Source organism: Archocentrus centrarchus, chromosome 18, assembly GCF_007364275.1.
Source record: "Archocentrus centrarchus isolate MPI-CPG fArcCen1 chromosome 18, fArcCen1, whole genome shotgun sequence".
NCBI lineage: Eukaryota > Metazoa > Chordata > Actinopteri > Cichliformes > Cichlidae > Archocentrus > Archocentrus centrarchus.
This window is the reverse complement of record NC_044363.1, coordinates 7,909,790-7,936,175: the sequence shown is the minus strand read 5'-3', so window position 1 is coordinate 7,936,175 and position 26,386 is coordinate 7,909,790. Positions and strand designations below refer to the sequence as shown.

General features: G+C 39.9%; 1 protein-coding gene across 1 annotated transcript in view; it reads right to left on the bottom strand.

Moving 5' to 3' along the window:
- Positions 1-1,877: 1,877 nt before the first annotated feature.
- Positions 1,878-26,386, bottom strand: part of LOC115796658 (butyrophilin-like protein 2) — a 51,692-nt gene continuing 27,183 nt past the window's right edge. Inside the window, exons 4-12 of the mRNA XM_030753019.1 lie at positions 19,055-19,396; positions 18,379-18,669; positions 17,789-17,907; positions 15,279-15,377; positions 14,699-14,800; positions 13,857-13,961; positions 12,105-12,185; positions 11,285-11,389; positions 1,878-2,015 (exon numbers count right to left, since the gene is read on the bottom strand). Coding sequence (XP_030608879.1) covers positions 1,878-2,015; positions 11,285-11,389; positions 12,105-12,185; positions 13,857-13,961; positions 14,699-14,800; positions 15,279-15,377; positions 17,789-17,907; positions 18,379-18,669; positions 19,055-19,396 — 1,382 coding nt within the window. The remainder of the gene's footprint in view (positions 2,016-11,284; positions 11,390-12,104; positions 12,186-13,856; positions 13,962-14,698; positions 14,801-15,278; positions 15,378-17,788; positions 17,908-18,378; positions 18,670-19,054; positions 19,397-26,386) is intronic.

Here is a 26,386-nt window from a genome sequence, read left to right as displayed (position 1 = left end):
AAATAACACAACAATAATATACAAAAATAACTGATTAATAACAACCACAGACATTATTTGAGAAGGTTATTTAACCTCACCTCATCAGTAAACTGAAAACTCTTGTTCAGGTGGGTTTAAGTGATTAAACATCTTTGTGTGACACATTCATGCTCACAGTGAACGCTGTGAAACTTTCTCACAGGCAGACAAAGGGTTAAACCCACACAGTAGCTCACTGACCTGCTGCTGCTGAACTATTTTTAAAATACCAGGTATCAGTTACTCAGCACGTGTTCTGTGCTTTGTTTTAGATGCTGAAACTGAGTTTAATGAATACAAACCACTCGAGAACGTGTCTGTCTGTTTTTAGAAGCGTCCCTCAACTAACTCTGTAATAAAAAAGAAAAAAAAGCTGATATACAGAAAGATTATCAAGTCAGCCTCCTGCTGCACTGCTGCCTTTCTGCTTCATTATATCTGCACAGAATTACAGATGTGATATATACTGTGCCTATATTCATTTTCACAGTGTCACACACATCTCTGTCAAATATGGCATCATCGATGGATTATTTTGAACTTCCTTAATCCAAAAAAAAAAAAATCTTAAAAAGTGTCTTTGGTCTTTTAACTTCTGTCACCTGGTTTCAAGGATCCTTGGTGTGATTTCTGACTGTGCTTTTAAATTTTTGTTGTTAAAATAAGATTTTTTTCAATTAAGGCTCCTCAGTACTTCTCCCCACATGACTTTGAGAGAGTAATTCACTCCTTTATTAAGTGTATTTATTTGCATGCTGGCCTTGATCACTTCTACAAATAAATACAAACTTTGTATTGTACTGTTGTATTTTGTTTACCTGTTGACAGGAAGTAAGCAGCCTGATCACATCACACCAGTGTTGACCTTCCTAAACTTGGTTCCAGGCCCTCTCAAGATTCAGTTTAAAATCATATAACTTGTTTTTAAGAGTCTCAGTGATTTGGTGCCGCCTTCGTTAAGTGAACTTTTCAAACCCTGCAGTCCTACAAGAGCCCTGAACTCTACAGACCAACTGCTCTTTGACAGTTCACAGATTCAGGCTGTAAAGCAGAGGTGAGAGCGCCTTTAGGGTGGCAGCTCCTAATAATCTGCCTTTTCATGTAAGACCTCCTCAATCACTCAGTCATTTTAAAGTGCTGTTAGAAATCTGCTTGTTTTAACATGACAATTCAAATGGGCATTTTAAACCTATTAACATATTACCTGTTTTTAAATAAACACTAACAATCATTTAAAAAAGAACTTCATAAGTTTTAAGCATTTTGTGGTTTTGAGGCTCTGAGTGTTACACTGATCTATGGCTGAAAAGAAAGAACTGAACTTGTCTTCAAGTTTCCTACATTTACCAAGTTCCTCCAAACCAGATTAGATGAGTCAGAAGTGATACCACAAGATATCAGCTGTCACTGTAAACACATAGGTCACACACACTGAAACAAAAATAAATAAAGAACAATCTAAATAAATGTGTAATGAAGACCCATCAAAGTATTTCTAGCCTTCTAGAAGGGCTGCTCAAGAGTGTATGATGGAGTTATTTTTGTTATTGTTTGGTAGCTTTAGCTTCCATTCTCACAGTATTTAATCCTTCAGGAGTGAAACCTGTCACAAGATAGAGAAATATACAAACTATTAAAGCACAAATTGTCTCACAAATTGTCAGTGTGTTAAACATAGTGCACAAAGGTTTGACATTCATCAGTGGTACTGAATTGTAGCTTCATAGTTTCTCTGGCAGGAGTGACATTAGACAATAAAGGACATATAAGAGAAAGAGACACAAAAATATTGTTCAATGTGTGTTAAAAGGATTTTATTCTGATGAATTCATGTGTGTCCTTGTTTTTAAAAAGCATCACTTTAGTCTGTGTTCCTCTCCAGTGTTGCTGATGAGGCTGATCTTTTGGTTGTCTTCATGGCTCCAGTTCTCCAGGTCCATCCAGATCAGGTCATCATTGTCAGTATTTGGGTTTCTGGTAGCTGGTCTCCGTAACTGTAGATGGAGCCAATAAAAAGGTCACAGATGTCCAAATGAAAACAAATAAGAGAGACTGAAAGAAAAATCTAGTAACACAGAGACTCACAGTGAGTGCCCGCCCAGCTCTCAGTGTATAGTTTACTTTAAATTTGTATGTTATGGATTGGTTTTTGTTGATCTGTAGTTTTAACTCCCAACCAGCCATCAATGTATCCTGCAAGAGAGAATGAAGAGAATATGAAAACAAACAAAAACAACCAATAAAATCAACAAAGTTCAGTGTGTGTTGAATCCAAAGTGTTTATGAATGAAGGCGTGTGATTTATGTCTTTCTGTCGTATCTTTTTGTTTTGGAAATTATTTTTTTTTTTACATCTACAATCATATTGCTCGTGCTTAGCCAGTACTCATCAGCGTGTAAGCAGCATTACCTCTCTGGAACTGTTTTTGAGACAGAGATAGTTCCCATTTCTGTCGAGTTCTTCCAGAATGACGTCACATCTCATCGAGCTGCGATTGGCTGAGCTGCTCTGATTCTGCTCTTGGAAATGTGTCAGAGATTCATCAGACTGTGGATTGTGTTGTGTGCTCGACTCTGACTGAGAGAAAGAGACATGCAGATTAGTGTGTGTGTGTGTGTGTGACAAATTTTGGCCACAGTGGCTTTTATGAGCAGTGGACGGAGACAGGGTATGGGGGAAAGATACAGGGGAGGACAGACCCGCGCCGCCCGGACTGCAACGCAGTCCGCCCGGGCACCCGTTTGTATTGTTTTTTGCATGAATCACAGAAGCAGCTGTTCTCTCAGTGAAATGTTCATAATATTCAGTTACATCATCATTGATCATTGATTGTGAGTCAGTGAAGAACTGAAGTGTTGAAAAATAGCTGTGGTTCAGTCCAGTCTTTATCATTTACTAACATCAGTAAAACTGTTTCTTTCTATGCAGCACTTTGAAACAGTGATCGATGCTTTTATTTCATCTCGACTGCATTACTGTAACTCTGTATTTGGAGTCAGTCAGTCGCTGCTCTCACGTCTGCAGCTGGTTCAAAATGCTGCTGCGTGACTTTTGACAGGAACGCAAAAGAGAGGTCACATGACCTCCATCCTGGCCTCACTTCACTGGTTGCCTGAGTATTTTTTTTTTTTTAAATATTATATTTAATGAATTTTGTAACACAGAACAAGTGGCAGTAGTACATTTGACATAAGATTTACATTTGACAAATTAATCCCCAAAATTAACAAACATAAGTACGAAACAGACAGATGGAGAAAGAAGAAAAAAAAAATAAATAAATAAATAAAGAAGAAAAAATAAAATTAATAAATTAAAAAAAAAAAAAAAAAAAACAAAACTCAGCAATCTGCATCATTCTCCCAATTCCCTTCATAGTTTTCCAGAAACTTGGCCAATGGTGACCATGGCTCTTCAAAATGTACTCCCTTTCCTCTGACAATATAACTAAGTCGCTCCAGAGCCATACATGATGCCATCTCCTTCACCCATATATGGTTTGAGGGTATATCCATCTTTCTCTAGTACAATGATATTAATCTCCTGGCCTGCAGGAGTCCAAAGTCAATCAGTTTCAACTGACTGGAGCTAAGACCACAGTTCTTTGGATAAATACCTAAAACACACATTCTTGCCTCAGCAGGTACATTCACTCCAACAATCTTTGATAAAGTTTGCATAACTGAGTTCCAGTACTGCTGTAATTTTGGACACTCCCATACACAGTGAAAAAAGTACCTTTTCCAACCAAACATTTACTGCAGCTGTCTGGGATGTCAGGTGACCAGCGATTCAGTTTGACTGGAGTTATGTAACTTCTCATTAACCACTTATATTGAAGGAGTCTCATCCTCATATTAATTGACGGCTTTTGTGCTTTTAAACATGCAGCTTCCCAGTCCGCTACTTGTATCTCCTCTTGGATGTCAGATCTCCATGCACCCAAGTGGTGGATTCTTCATCATGCATTAATAAAGCTGCATATAATAAAGAGATATGACCTCTCCCCTCTAGATTTTGTAGTACAATATTCTCTAGGTATGACAGTGGTGGTTTGAATTCAACCTGGTTATATTTTGACATAATAAAATGTTTAAGTTGTAAATACTTATAAAAATGTTTCTTTGAAATGTTGTATGTTTGACATAGCTGCTCAAATGTAAGAAGGCTGTCATCCTTATAAAGGTCTGCTAGTTTCTGTACACCTTTATTTGCCCAGATTCTGAAACCTCCATCAGCTCTTCCTGCCTTAAAAAATGTGTTCCCCCAGATAGGCGAAAAAGAAGAGATAGAAGGAGTATCTCTAATAAATTGATGGGCCCTATACCAAACTAACTAAGATGGCGCCGGTGAGGTCAGCAGCCGTCGTACCTGTTCCTACGCTTTGTTTGTATATATTAGGTTTAGCTTTAATTCTCGACTTTATAATTCCGCCTGCTCTGTGTCATATCACGTATGACAGACAGACTCTTTTTAATATCAGAATACAGCACTCTGGCTGTATTCTGACACCTTTTTCTCCCGACCCGGCTTGGCCCCAGGAGATCCTGCGTTTCCAGTGGGCCAGCTCAAACAAAGGAGGGCGCGGAGCACCCAGGTCATGGACAAGGCCCCGAGGGAAAAGAGCCGGCGTAAGAGAGAGGCTGAGGCGTAGAGCGCACCAAACGCCACTGCCGAGCATCCTGTTGGCTAATGTCCAGTCACTGGATAACAAGCTGGACGAACTCAGGGCCAGGATACAGTTTCAGAGGGACATAAGGGACTGCAACATCATCTGTCTCACGGAGACATGGCTGACCCCCCTCATACCGGACCACGCCGTACAGCCGTCGGAGTTCTTCAGTGTTCATCGCACGGACAGAACGAGTGAGTCTGGAAAATCAAGAGGAGGAGGTGTGTGCCTAATGATTAATAACAACTGGTGTGACAGTAGGAATGTTGTCCCTCTGAAACAATCATGTTCACCTAACCTGGAGCTCCTAACCCTGAAATGCCGCCCCCACTACCTGCCCCGCGAGTTCACTTCGGTCATCTTCAGTGCCGTCTATATTCCACCTCAGGCGGACACAAACACTGCACTATCCGAGCTACATGAGGCGATTTCCACCTATCAGGCTAACCAGCGTGATGCGGCTCTCATCGTAGCCGGGGACTTTAACAGTGCAAACTTGAAAAAGGTAATACCGGAGTTGATTCAACACATAGACTGCCCCACCAGAGGAGAGAGGACCCTAGACCACTGCTACTCTCCATTCAAAGAGGGCTACAAAGCAAAGCCTCTTCCGCCTTTTGGGAAGTCTGACCACACCGCTGTCCTTCTCATGCCGAAATACAAACAACGGCTCAGGCAGGAACCCCCTGCTGTGAGAGAAGTGACACGGTGGTCTGATCAAACAGAGGCCGCTCTGCAGGGTGCGTTGGATTCAACCGACTGGGACATGTTTCGCAGCAGCGCGGGCGGAGACATCGACGAGTTTACGGAAACTGTTGTGGGATTTATTGGGAAAGTTGTTGATGACACTTCACTTAGGAGGACCATCAGGACTTTTCCCAACCAGAAGCCGTGGGTGGATAAATCTGTCCGCGACGCCCTGAGGTCCCGCACCGTTGCCTACAACTCCGGCCTCGCCTCTGGGAACATGGAGGACTACAAGGTTATATCATACAACGTCCGCAGAGCGGTGAAAGAGGCAAAACATCGCTACGGCCGCAGACTGGAACAGCAACTACAACAGTCTGACCCCAGGGGACTGTGGCAGGGACTACGCACCATCACGGACTACAAAGCACCACACACACACCCGGTGAGTGCCGACGCTTCTCTGGCTGATGAACTCAACATCTTCTTTGCGCGCTTTGAGTCGGGAAGCCGACAGCCCGCTGCGCTCCCGGCCGGAGGGGCGGAGACACTCACTGTGACGGAGCGCGACGTGAGGAGGGCGTTTAGACGTGTAAACACCAGGAAAGCGGCTGGACCAGACGGTATTAGTGGACGTGTCCTTAAGACCTGCGCTGACCAGCTGGCACCTGTGTTTACACTGATATTCAACCTCTCACTGAAACTGTGTGTGATTCCCACCTGCTTTAAAAAGTCCATCATAGTCCCTGTCCCAAAGAAACCACACCCCAGCAGCCCCAATGACTTCAGGCCCATAGCGCTCACCTCTGTGGTGATGAAGTGTTTTGAGAGACTCATCAAGACATTCATCACCTCCTCACTGCCCACCACCCTCGACCCACTACAGTTTGCATACCGGCCAGACAGATCCACAGATGACGCCATATCCTTCCTCCTCCACAAGACCCTTTCACACATAGACACTGGTAAGGGGAACTATGTGAGAGTGCTGTTTGTAGATTACAGCTCAGCATTCAACACCATAGTTCCCTCCAGGCTGGTCTCTAAGCTGCTGGACCTGGGCCTGGGCCCATCCCTGTGCAGGTGGGTTCACAGCTTCCTGACCAGCAGACCACAGGTGGTACGAGTGGGTCACCTCACCTCATCCTCCCTCACCCTCAACACTGGATCCCCCCAAGGCTGTGTGCTCAGCCCTCTGCTGCACTCACTGTACACCCATGACTGCGAGGCCACGTCAGAGTCCAACGTCATCATCAAGTTTGCTGACGACACTGCTGTTGTGGGACTAATCTCTCACAATGAGGAGACAGCCTACAGGAGAGAGGTCTCCCGCCTGGAGAACTGGTGCCAGGAGAACCACCTCCTGCTCAACGTCAGCAAAACGAAGGAACTGATTGTGGACTTCAGCAGGAAGCAGCAGAGGGACTACCATCCACTTGTCATCAGTGGTGCTGAGGTGGAAAGAGTGGACACTTTCAAATACCTGGGAGTGACCATCTCACAGGACCTGTCCTGGACTCATCACATAAACATCACTGTGAAGAAGGCCAGACAGCGTCTCTACCTCCTCAGGCGGCTGAGAGACTTCAAGCTCCCACTCAAGGTGCTCAGGAACTTTTACATCTGCACCATCGAGAGCATCATGCGTGGGAGCATCACCACCTGGATGGGAAACTGCACCAAGCAGGACTTCATGGCCCTAAAAAGGGTGGTTCGTTCAGCTGAACGGACCATCAGAACCACCCTCCCCAACCTGCAGGACATTTACACCAAGCAGTGCAGGCTGAGGGCCATGAAGATCCTAAAACAGCCCAGCCACCCCGGACACTCTCTCTTCTCCCTGCTCCCATCAGGCCGGCGTTACCGCTGCCTGAGGGCTAAGACTGAAAGGTTGAAGAAGAGTTTTTACCCACAAGCCATCCGTCTGCTCAACTCTGAGCCCTAACTGGACCATTATTGCACAATGTAAATATTATAATATTCTATAATTGCATGTAAAAGTGTGCATAGTGTATAGTATATAGAGTATAGTGTATAGTGTGAATTACTTTTTTATTTTTATTCTTCTTCTTATTTATATGTGTGTGTATATATGGTTGCAGGTACAAAATACATTTCACTGCGCATTGTACTGTGTATAACTGTGCATGTGACAAATAAACACTATCTTAATCTTAATCTTAATCTTAATATCAATTGTGTTTTTTATCAATTGTTTTGGCCTTGCGGAGTATAAATACAAATTTAATTTAAGGTTTGTTACCAATTGTTCAATTTTCAACCATGCTGGGGATGTATTTGTCATGGCCGGGGAGGAAACGGGCGAGGAAGGGCAAACATGAAGGACTCCAGAGGTAAACATAACTTAAAAGGGTATTTATTTAGGTAGGGGGGAAAACAAATACAAAAAACCTTGGAATGGAGACTAAGGGGAGACACAGGGAGCTCAGGAACACGCAGGCACAAAACATCAACGACACGACAAAGAACAGATAGAAACAGAGGGCTTAAATACACACTGGGTAATCAGGGCAAAAGAAAACAGCAGGGAACAACAGGTGAGGCAAATGAAACTAATTACACAGGGGAAGCAAAGCTAAACACAAAGCACAGGGAAACTAGACTGCCAAAATAACACAGGAAGTAACAAACTAAGGTACATGACAACTTAACATGGGGAACTGGCACACAGACTCAGGACAGAGACACAGACCTTAAAATACAGGGGAAGACAGGGACAAAGGGAACAAGGATCAAAACATGCTGGGAAGACAGACTCGGAAAACATGAACCAAACACAAAACGCTGGGCAAACAGCCCAGGACATGACAGTATCGGCTGAAAAGTAGAACATGGGTGAGCGCAGCTGTGCAGACCAATAATACAATTTAAAATTAGGGAGTTATAACCCCCCCCTCTCATATGGCAGGTACAATAAGCGAAGTCTTAATCTAGGTTTTTTATTATTCCAAATAAATCTATTAAAAATAGAGGTTAGTTCATCAAAAAGTTGTTTTGGAAGAGGCAAAGGAAGTGACTGAAACAGATATAAAAATTTTGGCAATATATTCATTTTGATCATGTTTATTCGGCCAATCATTGATATGGGCATTATCATCCATTTATTCAGTGACTCATTTACCTCACTAACCAGAGGGTCATAATTTGTTGAAACGATTGTTTTAATGTCTGGGGTAATTTTAACACCAAGATACACAAATCCCTCCCTTGCATTGATAAATGGGGTTTGTAAAACTGGGTTTAGTCTTTCATCCCTGTTCAAAAATAGAATACAGGACTTTGAATCATTTATTTTATAGCCAGAAAATTGACCAAATAAGTCCATTTGTTGCATTAAATTTGGGATACTAATGGACAGCCTTGTCAAAAAACTATCAGATCATCAACATACAGGGCTAGTCTATGCTCTTGGTCTCCCAACTGAATGCCAAATAAACCACTTCGCATTCTTATCATCATTGCAAAGGGTTCTATAGCTAAGATAAATAACATTGGCGATAACGGGCAACCCTGGTGAGTTGAACGTCCAAACACTGGCTTTGGGAATTGTATACAAAAGCTTAACCCATTTGAGGAAATTACAGCCAAATCGTATCTTGGTAGAACGTTAAATAGATATGACCATTCTATTCTATCAAAGGCCTGACGCGCATCAAGTGATAGCAGAGCTGTATCTTTAGCATCAAATTTCTCATGAATTATGTTTAGGACTCTTCTTATGTTGTGAAACCCTTGATGTTTTGGTACAAAGCCGTTTTGATCGTTATGAACTAACTGTGAGATATAGGGATCTAATCTTTTTGCTAAAACTTTACAAAGTATTTTAGTATCCACTCCCATCAAACTTATTGGTCTATATGACGAGCACTCTGTGGGATGTTTACCGGGTTTTAATATCAATGTGATCATTGCTTGTCTCAGAGTGGGTGGCAGAACTTCATTTTTAAATGCCTCTTCATACATATTAAAGAGCGGGACTATAAGTTTGTCTTTGAAAGTTTTGTAGAATTCAATCGAGAAGCCATCTGGCCCAGGAGCTTTACCACTATTAATACTCTGTGTGGCCTGGAAAATTTCTTCAACAGTTAAGTTTATATCTAACTCTTGTTTTGTACCTTCTGAAGGAACTGAAGTTGGTCTAAGAATTTGTCTTGTTCTTCCGAGACATGGCGACATTCAGATGTATATAGTTTTACATAGAATTGCCTAAAACAATCATTAATTACAGATGGATCTACTGTTACCCTTCTTTATACTATTAATTGCTCTTTCACTCTGTATTTTCTTAATTCTCCATACCAAGAGTTTCCCAGCCTTCTCTCCTTGGTCATAATAAGATTGTTTTAACCACATTAAGCTTTTTGCTGCTACCTCAGAAGATAATTTATTATATTCAGTTCTCAAATGTAACAATTCACTTTGCCTGAATATTTTAGGGTTCATTTTAAAATTCTTATGTTTGTTTTTAAATCTTTGCACAATCTTGCCCCGCCTTCTCTCTCTGAGCTTCTTCACTCCTACAGACCTTGTTGGTCTCTCAGGACAGCAGACCAGCTGCTCCTGGAGGTACTGAGATCAAGAAGGAAGCTCAGAGGGGACAGGGCTTTCTCTATCATTGGTCCTAGGTTATGGAATGACTTTCCTTTGCAGGTTAGAGAGGTCCCTTCACTGTCCACTTTTAAAATTTGCCTTAAAACCGAGGTCATATGCTTTGGTAAATTTGACCCCTCAAGCTACTCCTCTGGCACTCCGAGTCATTTGGCTCCTCACTGTCGTGATGCTGTGAAAAATCTGGGTGCCATTTTAGATAGTAGTTTTAAAATGGAGAAGCAAGTAAGTGCTGTTACCAAAATCAGTTTTTACCAACTCAGAGTCATTGCCAAGGTAAAACCTTATCTCCCGCAGCAGGACCTGGAAAAAGTTATTCATGCTTTTATTACTTCCCGCCTGGACTACTGTAATTCTCTGTACTTTGGCATAGATCAATCATCTGTGCGCCGCCTGCAGGTAGTCCAGAATGCGGCAGCTCGTCTTTTAACCGGTTTAAAAAAGCATGAACACATTACCCCAGTCCTGCCATCCCTTCACTGGCTCCCTGTCCGTTTTAGAATCGATTTTAAGATATTATTGCTTACTTTTAAAGCCTTAAACGGACTGGCACCTTTGTATCTGTCTGAGCTGCTTCACTGTCACACCCCTGTAAGAGCTCTGAGGTCATCGAACCAGCTGCTCTTACAGAGGCCTAAAACTAGACTAAAACAGAGAGGTGATCGAGCTTTTGCAGCAGCAGCACCAAAGCTATGGAACGATCTACCTCTCCATATCCGCACAGCTCAGACAATACACACATTTAAATCTCTATTAAAAACACATTTCTTTTCCTTGGCATTTGGCTGCAGTGCTACCTCCTTTTAGATGATTGTTTTATGGTATTTTTATGGTACTTGTTTTAAACGTTTTAATTTTTAATTTTCTTATGTTATTTATTGTTCTTAATGTTTTTATTTATTTATTTTTATTTTATTATTTTATTTATTTATTTATATATTTTTATTTTTATTTAGTATAGTCCTTGGGGTTACAGATCTTGTACAGCACTTTGGTCAACGTCGTTGTTTTAAATGTGCTTTATAAATAAACTTGACTTGACTTAAAACCATCTCTTTTCTTTGGCTTTGACCCCAAAGAGACCAAGTTTTAAACTGTAGGGTTATTTTTAAACCTGTAAGAGTTATTTAATTGTTATTTATTTATATATCTGCATGTTTTAATGTACAGCACTTTGTGACAGCTGTGGTTGTTTTAAAGTCCTTCATAAATAAAGACGGTAAAACTTGTGTGTTTGTGTGTGTGTGTGTGTTTGTGTGTCTGTGTGTATTTACCTGTTTTACTGTGTTTTTGTCACGTGATGATTTCCTCTCCAGTTGGAATTTCAGTTTTCCAATCTCCTCCTTCATCTTCCTTTCACCTTCCTGGTTTTTGTCCAGCTAACAAACAGACACACAAAAACGAACTGATGTCAACAGTAACTATTCTCAGCAACACACTTCACAATGATTCCAATATTTCAGTTTCCTGTTGCCTCAATGCAAACAATTTGTACTGGATTTTCAGACATGAGTGCACAAAAGACTCTTTTTTATAATAATTTATTTGCATTTATTTATTTTAGTCAATTATTTATTTGCACAAAAGCATGTTTTTATTATCCATCATTTTAACACAGTTTATGAAAACAGATGTGTTTGGTTACCTCTGCTGAGATACTTTTATGATATCTTAAAAAACATTTTAAGCTTTCTTTTAAATTCTGATGAGAACTTGAACTGATTGTGTTTCTGTCTTCACTGTAAGCTGATGGATGGTGTACAGTGAGTGCTGTCAGTCATTAGGAATGTCAGACTTTCTTCAACATGATTGCTGAATGCTTTCAGTGGTTCCTGCAGGCAGCCTTTCATTTAGCTGTGGCACATTGTGTGGATGTGTCTGTTGTTTGGCAGTGTGTTTGTTCATCACTCATTTCACTGCTGCTTCATAAATCTGGAGTTTGGCTTTGTGGCTTCTTTGAGGACAAAATAGAAATAAATGAATGGATATAAATATATTTATTTCTTTGTTAGGTTTAGGATGATGCTGCTGTACATACATGTGATTCAACAAAGTCCTGACATGGTGGAAATTTGTGTGTCTGTGTGTGTTTACTTGTTTCTTCAGCTCTGTGATCTCTGCATCCTTCTTCTTCAGTTGCTGATTCAGTTCTTCAGTTTCCTTCAGCTTCACCAGCTAACAGACACACAGTGAAACAGATGTCAGTGATAACTGATCTCTCTGAAACACTGTTCAACATGCTAAAAAAAGTTTTATATCAAAACATTGTGTTTTAATACAAATACATTTTTATGATTTTTTGCATCTCAAGTGTCGAATTGATCGGCCAGTATAGAAAATAAACATTAAATCATTTATAATCTGGTGTCACCCTGCCTCTGAGCCTGTGGTAGCTGGGATCAGATCCAGCAACCCTGTTTGTTTGTTTTTGTTTTGTTTTGTTGTTTTTAAATAGGTCAGAGGTCAGCTTTTAATGTATGAGTGAACCTCTATCTTTCTGCTTTAACATCAGTATGGAACAAAGTTGTAGCTCCTTCTCTGTAGAGAGGAGCAGCAGAGAATAAACTCATTCTGGGAAGTTTGTCGACATTTTGTTGTTTTCAGTAAAACCTTCACTGTTTTGTAACTTTGAGTTTATGGCAAAGAAACATGAGAAGCATCCAACTGAAACTGTAAATTTAATTTTCAAACCCATTATTTAAAAAAAGAAAAATCAGATTTTTCTACTTTTGGGATCAATGTGGAATTTCTTACCAGCAGAACTGCACAGGGATAATTTAACTTTTAATTTATAAGTGCTTCAGTTTTAACCTTTAAAGGTTCCCATAACTGTGACATTTCAAAGTAGATTACTTTCTAATACTGTAGTCCTTTCATTGGTTCATACAAATGTCCCTATTTAAAGAAAGTCCATCATCAGCATTTCAAAAAAAACCAGCAAAGTTCTAAATAATTCAACACCAGCTCTTTATGTTGGAGTGCTCACTCTCTGTCCTGTTATTCAGATATTTTCACTTTCAGCTGACAGATTAATTACATAAAATGATTTGGTTTATATCTAATTAAATAAAGCTGCAAGTTACTAAATAAATAAATTCTTCACTATGTTTTCTCATCATGAAATTCTTTCTTTCTTACTTTAATTTATATCTAAATATTTTTAACATTAAATAAATCTGTCATAAAAAAAAAATCAAAAGACAAACAAACTAGAAACATTTTGAATGTTGGTGAATTTCTCTGTTTTGTGTCTGAGGATGTCCATGATTCATGTTGTTTGTCCATCCATCCATCCATCCATTTTCTTCTGCTTATCCGGGGCTGGGTCGCGGGGGCAGAAGCATGTTGTTTGTTTCAAAGTTTAATGACAGGACAGGGTGAAACGGGACTGATTGACTGCCACTACTCTTTCACTAATTTATTTTATCACAGTTACAATTTTCACACACTTACTTTGTGAAATATCAGGGGTGTGATTTGTATTTTTATTGACTGTTTGGATCGATGGCTTTGGTTTTACTATTTATTTCTTACTGCAGTAAGTTAGTGTCAAAGACCGGCTGATGAGAAACAGTGTTTGCTAAGAGCTGCTAAAATATTACACACACACTGAACAAAGAGCTAAAAGCTGCTATTGTAACCTAATCAAATTAAGTTGGTGCCATAATGTTGGAGGAGACTTTGTTTGCTTTCTTTTTTGCATGAATCACAGAAGCAGCTGAAGTTTCAAACGTTAATCTCAGTGAAATGTTGGTGATCTCCAGTTACAGCCTCATGAATGACTGTGACTCAGTGAAGCACTGAAGGGTTTAAAACTTGTGTGTTTGTGTGTCTGTGTGCATTTACCTGTTTTACTGTGTCTTTGTCACGTGATGATTTCCTCTCCAGTTCCTCTCTCAGTTTTTCATTCTCCTCCTTCATCTTCTTGTCAGCTTCCTGGTTTTTGTCCAGCTAACAAACAGACACACAAAAGCAAACTGATGTCAACACAAACTATTCTCAGCAACACACTTCACAATGATTCCAATATTTCAGTTTCCTGTTGCCTCAATGCAAACAATTTGTAATGAAGTAACAGACATGAGTGCACAAGAGACTATTTTATAATTATTTATTTATTTTAGTCAGTTATTTAATTGGACAAAAGTATGTGTTTCTTATTATCCATCACTTTAACAAATGTTGGGAAAATTGCTTAAACAGATTAAAAGATCCTTGTTGCACTTTTCAATGTGTTACCTCTGCTGAGATACTTTTATGATATCTTAAAAAAACATTTTAAGCTTTCTTTTAAATTCTGATGAGAACTTGAACTGATTGTGTTTCTGTCTTCACTGTAAGCTGATGGATGTGTACAGTGAGTGCTGTCAGTCATTAGGAGTGTCAGACTTTCTTCAACATGATTGCTGAATGCTTTCAGTGGTTCCTGCAGGCAGCCTTTCATTTAGCTGTGGCACATTGTGTGGATGTGTCTGTTGTTTGGCAGTGTGTTTGTTCATCACTCATTTCACTGCTGCTTCATAAATCTGGAGTTTGGCTTTGTGACTTCTTTGAGGACAAAATAGAAATAAATGAATGGATATAAATCTATTTATTTCTTTGTTAGGTTTATGATGATGCTGCTGTACATAGATGTGATGCAACAAAGTCCTGACATGGTGGAAATTTGTGTTTCTGTGAGTGTTTACTTGTTTCTTCAGCTCTCTGATCTCTGCATCCTTCTTCTCCAGTTGCTGGTTCAGTTCTTCAGTGTCCTTCAGATTGTTGTCAGCTTCCTGGTTTTTCTCCAACTAAGAGATACACAGTGAAACTGATGTCAGTGATAACTACTCTCACTGAAACACTGGTCAAAACATTGTGTTTTAACACAAATGCATTTTTATGATTTCCTGTGTTGAACTGATCAGCCAATGTAGAATATAAACATGAAATCAGTTATAATCTGGTGTCACCCTGCCTCTGAGGCTGTGGTAGCTGTGATCAGCCCCATCAACCCCACCCTGGGACCCTGAAAAAGATAAAGCAGAAGACATGGATGGATGGATAATCTGGTATCAGTGTTTTTGTAATGTGACGAAGACAATGGTCAGACTTTAATAGTTTTCATATTAGAAAATAATAAAACACAAATGCTACAGTTTATTTCTCAGTCACAAAGTACTGTGAACTTTTTTTCTGTAATTTCTATTTAATAATCTTAACATAAAATTAAACTCTTATTTCAAAGTTTGAAATTAAATATAAAGGAGTGGAAACTAGATTTATTACAAATAAAGGCTTATGCTTTTGTTCTTTGGCATCAAGCAAATGTTGCAGTTGCTGCTTCTCCTCTTTGAGTTTTTCTACTTCAGCCATGAGACGATCCACCTGAAAGGAGAAACAAGACAGAGAAAAGATGAGAGCACTGTTCTGATTTATTAAGATAAACAGGAAGATGTTACATGATGGAACTCCATAGTTGTTCAGAGGTCAGCTATTCATGTATGAGTGAACCTCTATCTTTCTCCTTTAACGTCAATATGGAACACAGTTGTGGCTCCGTCTCTGTAGACAGCATTTCCAAAGTACTAATTCTAAAGTTCTAAATACATTCAACACACGCTCTTTACGTTGACGTACAAATGCTATTCAAATTGTTACTGTTTACTCTCAAATTCTTTCCTATAATTCAGATATTTTCACTTTCAAGTGTCAGATTAATTACATAAATTGATTTGGTTTATATTTAAATGATATATAATAAAATTTCTCACTGTTTTTTCAACATGAATTTCTTTCTTCCCTACTTTAATTTATATCTAAATATTTTTAACATGTAAGGTTGTCAGGCTGTCCTCTAAGTTACTTTCTTGACATTTCGCTTAGCCCTCTTAATTGTAGGGAAAGTGGAAATGTCAAAAAAGTAACTTAGAGGGCCAAATTGTATGTTATTTTTGACATCCATTCACAGACTGGAAGTAGGGGGTGGGGCCTAAGCGACCTGCCTGCCGAGTTTGGGCACCCCTGCTGTACATAGTTCATTTTGCCACTTGCACTGGAGGGTCCTCAGAATCTGAATTGCATTCGTGCCATGTCTTACAATCCTTGGATGCTTATCCCTAAGGGGAAATTCCAATATCTATCAGCTACACTGAAAGAAACACAAAAATTAAAAGAAAATATTAACTTGAAGAAAAGGAATGGAATGGTTTTACAGGTGGAGGATATTTTTTCCCTCCTCATCTTTTCTGACTGCATTTGGTTACACAGTTTCTGTTGTGTTTTAGCCCTTTGTTTACAAGACTGCTGTGTTCCGAGTGCCCACAACATTTTCAACATCTCTTGTGTGAACATTTTAAAATGGTGCCATCTACAAGCATTAAAGCCTTTAAACACCAAATCTATTGTGTTTCTGTGAATAATCTGTCCGTATAAAACGTGGAAAAAATTGAAGTCAACATAAAGTGATGATGGGCTGGTCCTGATGCTTGTAAACATGAAAAGGAAGAAAAAGAGGTTCTGAAGAACAAAAGGTTCTTGGTTCATCTCTGAGAACCAGCTCCAGTTTGGATTCGGGAGACAGACACTGTCTCTATTTTTAAGATTACGTTTAAGACTTATCTTTTTAATCAAGCTTATAGTTAGGGCTGGATCAGGTGACCCTGAATCCTACCTAAGCAGAAGGGAGGCTGAGGACTAGTATTAGTGTTAGTGAATACCTCAGACAGCAGAAACCTGAGAAAGAAGAGGTGAAAGAACAGGAACCATCATGGAAGGACAGGCCTCTCCATAGCATGTACCACTGTCAGATAGAAGTGGCTGATATCAAAAAATCTTACCAAAGCTGTACTGAAAGAAAGCACAGAGGCAATAATTAAGCGCTAAGCAGAAGATCAATTTAGGCTGGGGTCTACCACACCAGGCAGGACCCCAAGTGCAGGCTGTGCAGAGATGCCCCTAAGACAATCCAGCACATAATAGCAGGTTAAAAGATGCTAGCAGGCAGGGCATACACGGAGCACCATAACCAAGTGGCCGGCATAGTATACGGGAACATCTGTGCTGAGTATGTCCTGGAACTCCTGAGGTCAAAAGGGGATACACCCCCAAAGGTGACTGAGTATGAGCCAGCAAAGATTTGTGGAACTGCCAGATACAGACGGACAAACTGGTGATGGCCACCCAACAGGCATAGTGATGGACAAGAAGAGGAAGAAAGATGTAGTGATAGACATTGTAATACCAGGTGATAGCAATATCAGGAAGAAGGAACACGAGAAACTTCAGAAACACCAAGGACTAAGAGAAGAGAGAGGATGTGGAAGGTGAAGGTAACAGTGGTCCCCTTGGTAGTCAGATCACTTAGGGCGATGACACAAAAAACTGGAGGAGGGGCTCGAGCAGATTCCAGGAATGATGTGAAATATTTGTCCAGAAGAGTAAAGCCAAAGATAAGCTACCAAACATCTGGTAGAGAACCCAAAATTTTTATATAAAAAAAATTCCCTGCTCACCCTATGAGCAGTCTTTGTTCTCTTTTACCTTTATTCCTTGACCTGGGAGTTTCAGGGTCCTTTACAGCTGTCCGAGAACTGCTCTCTTCTGGACATAAATTTCAGATGTGGTTCCTGGAATCTGTTAGATCCAATCTCCCAGTTTTGGGGTCACTGCCCTAAGTGTTCTCATTACCAAAGGGGATTGTCTTGTTTGTCTTTCTGGAGCTTTTCAAGCTCCAGAGACTACGATGACCTGAATGACTGAGAACCTACACAGTCTTGTCTGTCTTTTACATCACTCACTGGCACGATGTCTTGTGTCATTAGTTTCTCCTGTTCTCGGTCAGTTTCAGTTTGGTCATTTTTAGAGCGGTTCATCCTTTCCTGTTTCTCAGATTCATTGCCATGTTCTCTCTTGACCGCTGTTAAAATCATAGACAAGAAAATATGATTTTCTCTTAGGCTATAGAATGCTAACACAGAATATTATCATTATTTTAAAATGAATTAAGTACATATGTTATCAGTTTTTTATCACAACGCAAAATAGAAAGAGGGTTATAAAAATTTAATGCAGTTTACACAGTTTTGTATGTGTGTTGCTTTACGTAAAGCCTGTGAGAATAACTTAGCATTTACGTAGCACATTAAATTAATTTGTGGCTTACTTTTGTTTTGTCTCCAGATGAAAAAGACTCCAATTAAAATCAACATGATGCTTAGAGCCAAACTAACAGCTAAACCAATAATAACGGGACTGCCAGAACTGGTTGTGACCATGAAGAATTCATCTGTAACAATTAAAACAGAATCACATATAATTTCAATAGAATTTGGTTTAGTCTATTTATGACTAAATAGAGCACATTATACATTTTATAAACTATATTTACCTGGAATCTGTATGTGTGTCTCTCTGCTCTGGTTGATATTTTTCTGTTCGACTCTGCAGGTAAAATTGTTGCCACATCTCTTCTCCACCACGGTGACTCTGCTGCTGACACTATAGAGGTCATCAGGACCTCTGAGTGTCTCTGTAGGTCCAGCAGGGAGGAGGTTTCCCTCACAATCCAACCAACGCACCTCAGGCTTTGGGTGCCAACCTTCAGATTTACACACTAATAATACTCCAACCTTATCTCCATCAAGCCCTTCTAAGTTGATGATAGGTGAGGAGACAGCACCTGATGCTGAGCAAAATGTACAATTTAAAATACTGGTCAGTAATGTAATCACTAAAAATGTACAAATGTAATTATATTTGAATATCTGATAAAATAAGCAAATCTGATACCAGCTGCATTCACATTGCTTAATGGTTCTTTACCCCTCAGTCAGTCTTCAAATTTCCATGCTTTCTATTTGATCATTGAACATGAAGTAGTTGGTTGCTCATATCAAGAGCTAGATATCACATCTTAATCAATTGAGACAATATTTGATTTCCAAGCTTGTGTCACTCATTGGCTAAATCAAAACCTGAAAGCTGTGTTGATTTGACTTAATTTTCTGAAAAGTTTAGATCAAACTGCTCTGTGCACACATAATGTGTTTCATTAGTTCACTTACCAACGATAAGATCAATAAAAACTTCTTCATTCTTGTCTGGGAGGTAACACCTGTATCTTCCCTCATCTGCAGGTTTTACTTTGGACAGTTTCAGTGAAATGTTTCCATGCTTCAGCTCATCAGTGAACAATGATGATCGACCTTTGTAGGCTGGATTTTTTACATTTACGAAGTCCTGACCTGCACGCCACACAAAGACAAATCTGGGGTCCAGGTCAGGTCTCGTCCACTCCAAAGTCTTTGTAGCAACATTTTCTACTTGGACCAGATGACATGGCAAAGTGACATCTTCTCCAGCTGCTGCAATTATTGGCTGTTTTGGACCAATTAACTGAGTCTCACCTGAGGAAAAAAAAACCCATTAGGGTATTAATTAATTTCTGAGTAATAACTTAGAAGAAGGCACTCCCGCATCCCTATGGATCAGCATGTAAATACACTGCTCAAAAACATAAAGGGAACACTTAAACAACACAATATAACTCCAAGTAAATCAAACTTCTGTGAAATCAAACTGTCCACTTAGGAAGCAACACTGATTGACAATCAATTTCACATGCTGTTGTGCAAATGGAATAGACAACAGGTGGAAATTATTGGCAATTAGCAAGACACACTCAATAAAGGAGTGGTTCTGCAGCTGGGGACCATAGACCACTTCTCAGTACCTATGCTTCCCGCTGATGTTTTGGTCACTTTTGAATGTTGGTGGTGCTTTCACACTCGTGGTAGCATGAGACGGACTCTACAACCCACACAAGTGGCTCAGGTAGTGCAGCTCATCCAGGATGGCACATCAATGTGAGCTGTGGCAAGAAGGTTTGCTGTGTCTGTCAGCGTAATGTCCAGAGGCCTGAGGTGCTACCAGGAGACAGGCCAGTACACCAGGAGACGTGGAGGAGGCCGTGGGAGGGCAACAACCCAGCAGCAGGACCGCTACCTCTGCCTTTGTTCAAGGAGGAACAGGAGGAGCACTGCCAGAGCCCTGCAAAATGACCTCCAGCAGGCCACAAATGTGCATGTGTCTCCACAAATGGTTAGAAACTGACTCCATGAGGATGGTATGAGGGCCCGACGTCCACAGATGGGGGTTGTGCTCACAGCCCAACACTGTGCAAGGCACTTGGCATTTGCCAGACAACGCCAGTATTGGCAAATTCGCCACTGGGGCCCTGCGCTCTTCACAGATGAAAGCAGGTTCACACTGAGCACATGTGACAGACGTGACAGAGTCTGGAGACGCCGTGGAGAGCGATCTGCTGCCTGCAACATCCTTCAGCATGACCGGTTTGGCAGTGGGTCAGTATTGGTGTGGGGTGGCATTTCTTTGGAGGGCCGCACAGCCCTCCATGTGCTCGCCAGAGGTAGCATGACTGCCATTAGGTACCGAGATGAGATCCTTAGACCCCTTGTGAGACCATATGCTGGTGCGGTTGGCCCTGGGTTCCTCCTAATGCAGGACAATGCTAGACCTCATGTGGCTTCAGTGCGTCAGCAGTTCTGCAAGATGAAGGCATTGAAGCTATGGACTGGCCCGCCTGTTCCCCAGACCTGAATCCGATTGAGCACATCTGGGACATCATGTCTCGCTCCATCCACCAATGTCACGTTGCACCACAGACTGTCCAGGAGTTGGTGGATGCTTTGGTCCAGGTCTGGGAGGAGATCCCTCAGGAGACCATCTGCAAACTCATCAGGACCATGCCCAGGTGTTGTATGGAGGTCATACAGGTATATGGAGGCCACACACAATACTGAGCCTCATTTTGACTTGTTTTAAGGACATTACATCAAAGCTGGATCAGCCTGTAGTGTGTTTTTCCACTTTAATTTTGTGTGTGACTCCAAATCCAGGCCTCCATTGGTTAATAAATGTGATTTCCATTAATGATTTTTGTGTGATTTTGTTGTCAGCACATTCAACTTTGTACAGAACAAAGTTTTGAATGAGAATATTTCATTCATTCAGATCTAGGATGTGTTATTTGAGTGTTCCCTTTATTTTTTTGAGCAGTATATGTTCACCATACTCTTTCATTAGCGTTTGAATTCCCTCAGAAGACAAAAAACAATGTCAGTCATGAAAAATGTGTGTTTCCTGTAAATACTCAACCTCTGCATGATACATACACTAAGATATAATCTAATAAAAACAACTACTATTATAATCTTGACACATCAAAAATATATCTGGTTACATACTTTCAGAATTAAGGTAACATGGTAACATGAAACTGTTAATGTAGAGAAAACCTGTTCTTGTTTAAGTCACCTTAATAATATTTGGTACATTTATTTGGTGCAAATAATTACAGTAATCTTATGTTTAAGGGTACCTACTAAAATGTAGAAGAAGATGGATGAGCAGAATGCTGTTTCTGAGAGAATGACAGGACAATCCAGCCATCTGATGAAGTATGCAGATCTTAAAATTGAAATAAAAAATAAATAAAAACACAGAAAAAATTATTAAGCATGGCCAAGTAAATTTTATACTTTCACCTTCAATGCGAATGACGGTCCTCTGGCAGTTAAACATATTAACTTGTACTTTCAGTTCTGTTTTTGCAAATAATATTAAGTTATGGATTTAAACTACATGTTTTAATGTCGTCAGAATATAACATTAATTACTAATAATATATAATAGAACATCTTTCATAACATTTTGTGTCAAAAAGTCATATCAGTAATTATTTGTGTAGGATAATAAAAGCTTTGCAAGGCATTCATTCCTGATGACAAATATAAAGTCAGATATTAAATGCTTATTTGATTGAAAAATAAAAAATAATAATTAACCAGTCATAGATTTAAACAGAAGTGATTTCAAAGTTATGATGTGTACCTTAGCCCTAAATTTAAACCTGCTATTTTGTAATAGAAGATGTATATGATATATACGTATGTCTTATTGTCTTATGATATAATTCAGACACAAAAAAGGCAAATTTAAAATACAACATACCTGCTGCGTGATGTGGCACTTTTTGAAATGAATGTACACCCTGAGTTAGTAAATCATTACTGAGTTTATAGACTCTGATCTCTTGTCATTGCATTGGTCATGTAAACTAAATTCATCTGAGTTTCTATTTCAGCATAAGTTCCATGGAGTAAAAAAACAATAATTTACTTGAAGCTGAACTTTGTGCCTGTTGCGAGGTAACCAACTGCTGTTATAAAAATAGAACAGCAATAAAATTTAAATGAACAATAACAGTGTTTCTTTTCTGTTTACCACCTTAAGAGGTGGGGTGGGGTTGTTCTTAGGTCTAGTATAATGCTGCAGGGAGCAGAAAAGAGCTTTTTTACTAATATGTCAGGCAGGTAAATTAACTGGAAAGAGAGCAGAAACTGTGAAATCAGAAGATGGGAAACTTGAATAAATGTCTATGTGCAGTTTGCTAAAGTGACTTTATCATGTGTTTTATATATTTTCCTCACTCTGCTCTGCACATGTTTTGCATTTCTTGTCTTCCCTGTATTGTCAAACCTAACAAGGTCACTGGTGAATTTTAAATTTAAATGTATGTACTATACTGAGCCAAGTTCACTATATAAACATGCAGCTATACATTATTATAATAGTCTGTGCATTTGCCAGGAAAGTAAGAGTACCATAGGTATTCTATAAACAGCAGCTATGCTGAACGTTGCCCAAAGATACAAAAGTAAATAAGTAAGTAATTAAAAATGTATTTCTATAGCAGATTTCAGTGGCAAGGCTGTTCAAAGTGCTTTACATCATAAGAACAAACAAATGTGCAGTAAATCATTAAAAGCATTAAGAACATCAATCAATCAATTACACAATAAATCATCAAAACATCACACAAAATCATTAGACCATCAAGGAAATACACATGATAATCATAGAGAGATGGTCAATGTGTAATAAGATATTTTGTTTAGAGCAGCTTCCACCCAGGTTTGTTTGTGGACTACTAATCAAAGGCAGCTCTAAACAGGTGGGTTTTCAGCCTTGATTTAAAGGAATTTAGTGTTTCAGCTGTTTTTAAGTTTTCTGGGAGTTTGTTCCAGATTAAAGGTGCATAAAAACTGAAAGCTGCTTCTCCATGTTCGGTTCTGGTTTTGGGGATACAAAGTAGACTGGAACCAGAAGACCTGAGTGTTCTGGAAGGTTGATACGATGATAGTAAGTCTTTAATATATTGTGGTGCTAAACCGTTCAGCGATTTATAAACTAATACAAGTATTTTAAAGTCTATTCTCTGGGCTACAGGTAGCCAGTGTAAGGACTTTAAAACCGGGGTGATATGCTTTATTTTTCTAGTCTTGGTGAGAACACGAGCAGCAGCAGTTTGGATTAGCTGCAGCTGTCTGATTGAGACATTGGTCCTTTAATTCTAGAATTGTTCTTCAGGTGGTAGAAAGCCGACTTTGTAACTGTTTTTACGTGTCTCTGAAGGTTAAGGTCTGAGTCCATTACTACACCCAGATTTCAGGCCTGTTCACAGGTTTCTAATTGTAGTAGCTGAAGCTGTGCGCTGACTCTTGATCGTTCTTGTTTAGGTCCAAAGATAATAACTTCAGTTTTGTTTTTGTTCAGCTGGAGAAAGTTTTGGCACATCCACACACTGATTTGTTCTAAGCATCTGTTCAGTGCTTGGATAGGTTCTGAGTCACCTGCTGATAACGTGATATAGAGCTGTGTGTCATATGCATAGTTATGATAGCTAATCTTATTATAATCTGAGCTAGTGGGAGCATGTAGATATTAAATAGAAGGGGTCCCAGGATTGAACCTTGGGGTACTCCACATGTGAGTCCTGTCTGCTCAAAAGAAATTGCCTATTGACTCAAAGAAGTTCCTGTTCTTTAGGTAGGATTTGATCCAGTTAAGTACTGTGTCTGAGAGTCCAACCCAGTTCTCCAGTTGCTTTAGTAATATATCATGGTCAACAGTGTCAAATGCTGCGCTAAGGTCCAGTAGAACCAGCACTGTGGTTCTTCCGCAGTCTGTATTTGTGTGGATATCATTGAACACTTGTGCTGTGGTGAGCACGGAAGCCGGACTGAAAAACATCAAAGTGGTTTGTCATTGTTAAGAAGCTATTTAACTGTTGAAATACAGCTTTTTCAATAACTTTGCTGATGAATGGAAGGTTAGAGATTGGTCTGTAATTTTGCAATAGTGATTTATCCAGATTGTTCTTTTTTAACAGTGGTTTGATAACTGCTTTTTTTAGAGCCTGGGGGAAAACACCTGATAAGTTTACTATTTGAATCAGGTCAAATGCAATGACAGGCAGAACTTTCTTAAGGAAGGTTGTGGGGAGGATATCAAGACAGCTGGAGGATGAACTTAGTTGTTTTAAAATTTATTCTAAGTTTTTATGGTTGAGTTGGTGAAATACAGCCATTTTCTCTGCCTTAGTTATGTTTGGGCATAGCATCATTATTGGGGTTAGTGTGGATGAGCAGATTAACCCTCTAATTTTTGTAATTTTCTCTGTAAAAAAGTTGGAAAATCCATTGCAGGCCTTGGCAGAGTGGAGTTCAGGTGGTAAAGTCACAGGTGGTTTTGTCAACCTGTCATCTGTGTTCCAGTGCTGTGAGTAGTCTTGTCTCCCAGTTGGTGTTGATAAGATATTTCCAGCTGGAGTCCTGGGGGATGGCTGGATATCAGTTTGTTTTGGAACAGTGTGATCCTGCTGGGCTGCATGTCCTTCTGCAATGGTGTCGTTGTTTGCATTGTGCTGCATTGGGAGATGGCCTTGTGTTGTTAACAGCACTGAAGATGTTAGAAATGAAGAGCTTTTGTCCCTTTTTGTTTAGGCATGATCCATGTTGTCTGAAAAGATGATAGCGCTCCCAGAAAATCTTGTGATTGTCAATAAAGTTCACAGATTTGGAGGAGCATTTAATAAGCCATCTATTAATCATAAGCAGTCTGCTGTAATTCTCATTTCCACATCCAACTCTTGGTATTGGTCCACTGATAAACATATTCATTTTCAGATTTCCAATTGTGCTTAGAAGATGGCTAAAGTCCTTTTTCAGAATTTCAGATTTCTTCTTGGCCAGGCCATTAGTTGCATTATGCATGATAAGATTTTCAATGCTTGGATGGTCAGTGGTTATGGGAATATTTTCTCTATAACATCCGACACAGTGTCATTAGGGAAACAGAGTACCTTTGTTTTCTTTGTGTTACAGAGACGATCAATATCTTTTACTGCTGAATCTCCGACAATGAGGACTTTTGGCATTAGTTTTGGTTTCTGGGTCACTTTGGGAGGTGATTGTGTTGGTCTCTCTTCTTGTTGATGTTCGGAGGAGAGATGTCCATTGAAGGCTCCTGTGGCAGTGCAGCAAACCTGTTTGTCAGTGGAATTCCAGCAGCGTTTAGTGGGTTTCCTGCTGGAAACATGACGGGGTGTGTTATGGCTCGAGCCGGCTGATTTGCCCTTGGTACTGGAGTCAGTGAAGGTGGAATCGTGTCAGCTGCAGGTGCTTGTTGTCTTTTCTTTGATGCTGGTGTTGATGAGGGGATTGTAGTTCATGATGCCAAAACTGTAGTTTCATGATGTGGTTGAAGAAATCCTTCGCCGACAGTCTTAATGTATAACATAGAGTTTATTTACAAAAAAGACAATGTCATAACCGATGCTTTGTAGAGCCATCGGGGGACAGGAGGCCCAATCTTCCTAACTCCCCTGAACAACGGAGAAACAGACATTATATAGTGTTAGCAACCCCCACATCCTCAGCCTCCTAACCTATAGCTGAACATCTGGACAATCCCTTATATGGAAAGCCAGAGATCCTACAAGGACATTCTATACATTCCTTCTGTGGGGGAAGTTTAAATCACATCTCCTTTGCCTGAACCTTTAAGGAAAGAGACAATACATACATTCCAGTAAAGACTTTAAGAAAGAGAACACATATGCATACATAGAATTTTAGCATAGCAGTACAAACACCATATATAGTATTTTCTGAAAAACCCAGTATATCTTGTTTCCTGCATGTATGTGAGGTCATTCTCTTTTTTGGAGAGAAAGCAACAAAAGGTTACACTCTCTCATACCATTGTCATGGCCGGGGAGGAAACGGACGAGGAAGGACCAACATGAAGGACTCCAGAAGCAAACATAACTTAAAAGGGGATTTATTTCACCGGGGAAACACAAATACAAAAACCTTGGAAGGGAGGCACAGGGAGACGAAGGGCAGGCACAGGGAACACAGGAACATGCGGGCACAAAACATCAACGACGCGACAAGGAACACATGAAAACTGAGGGCTTAAATACACAATGGGTAATCAGGGCAAGAGGAAACAGCAGGGAACAACAGGTG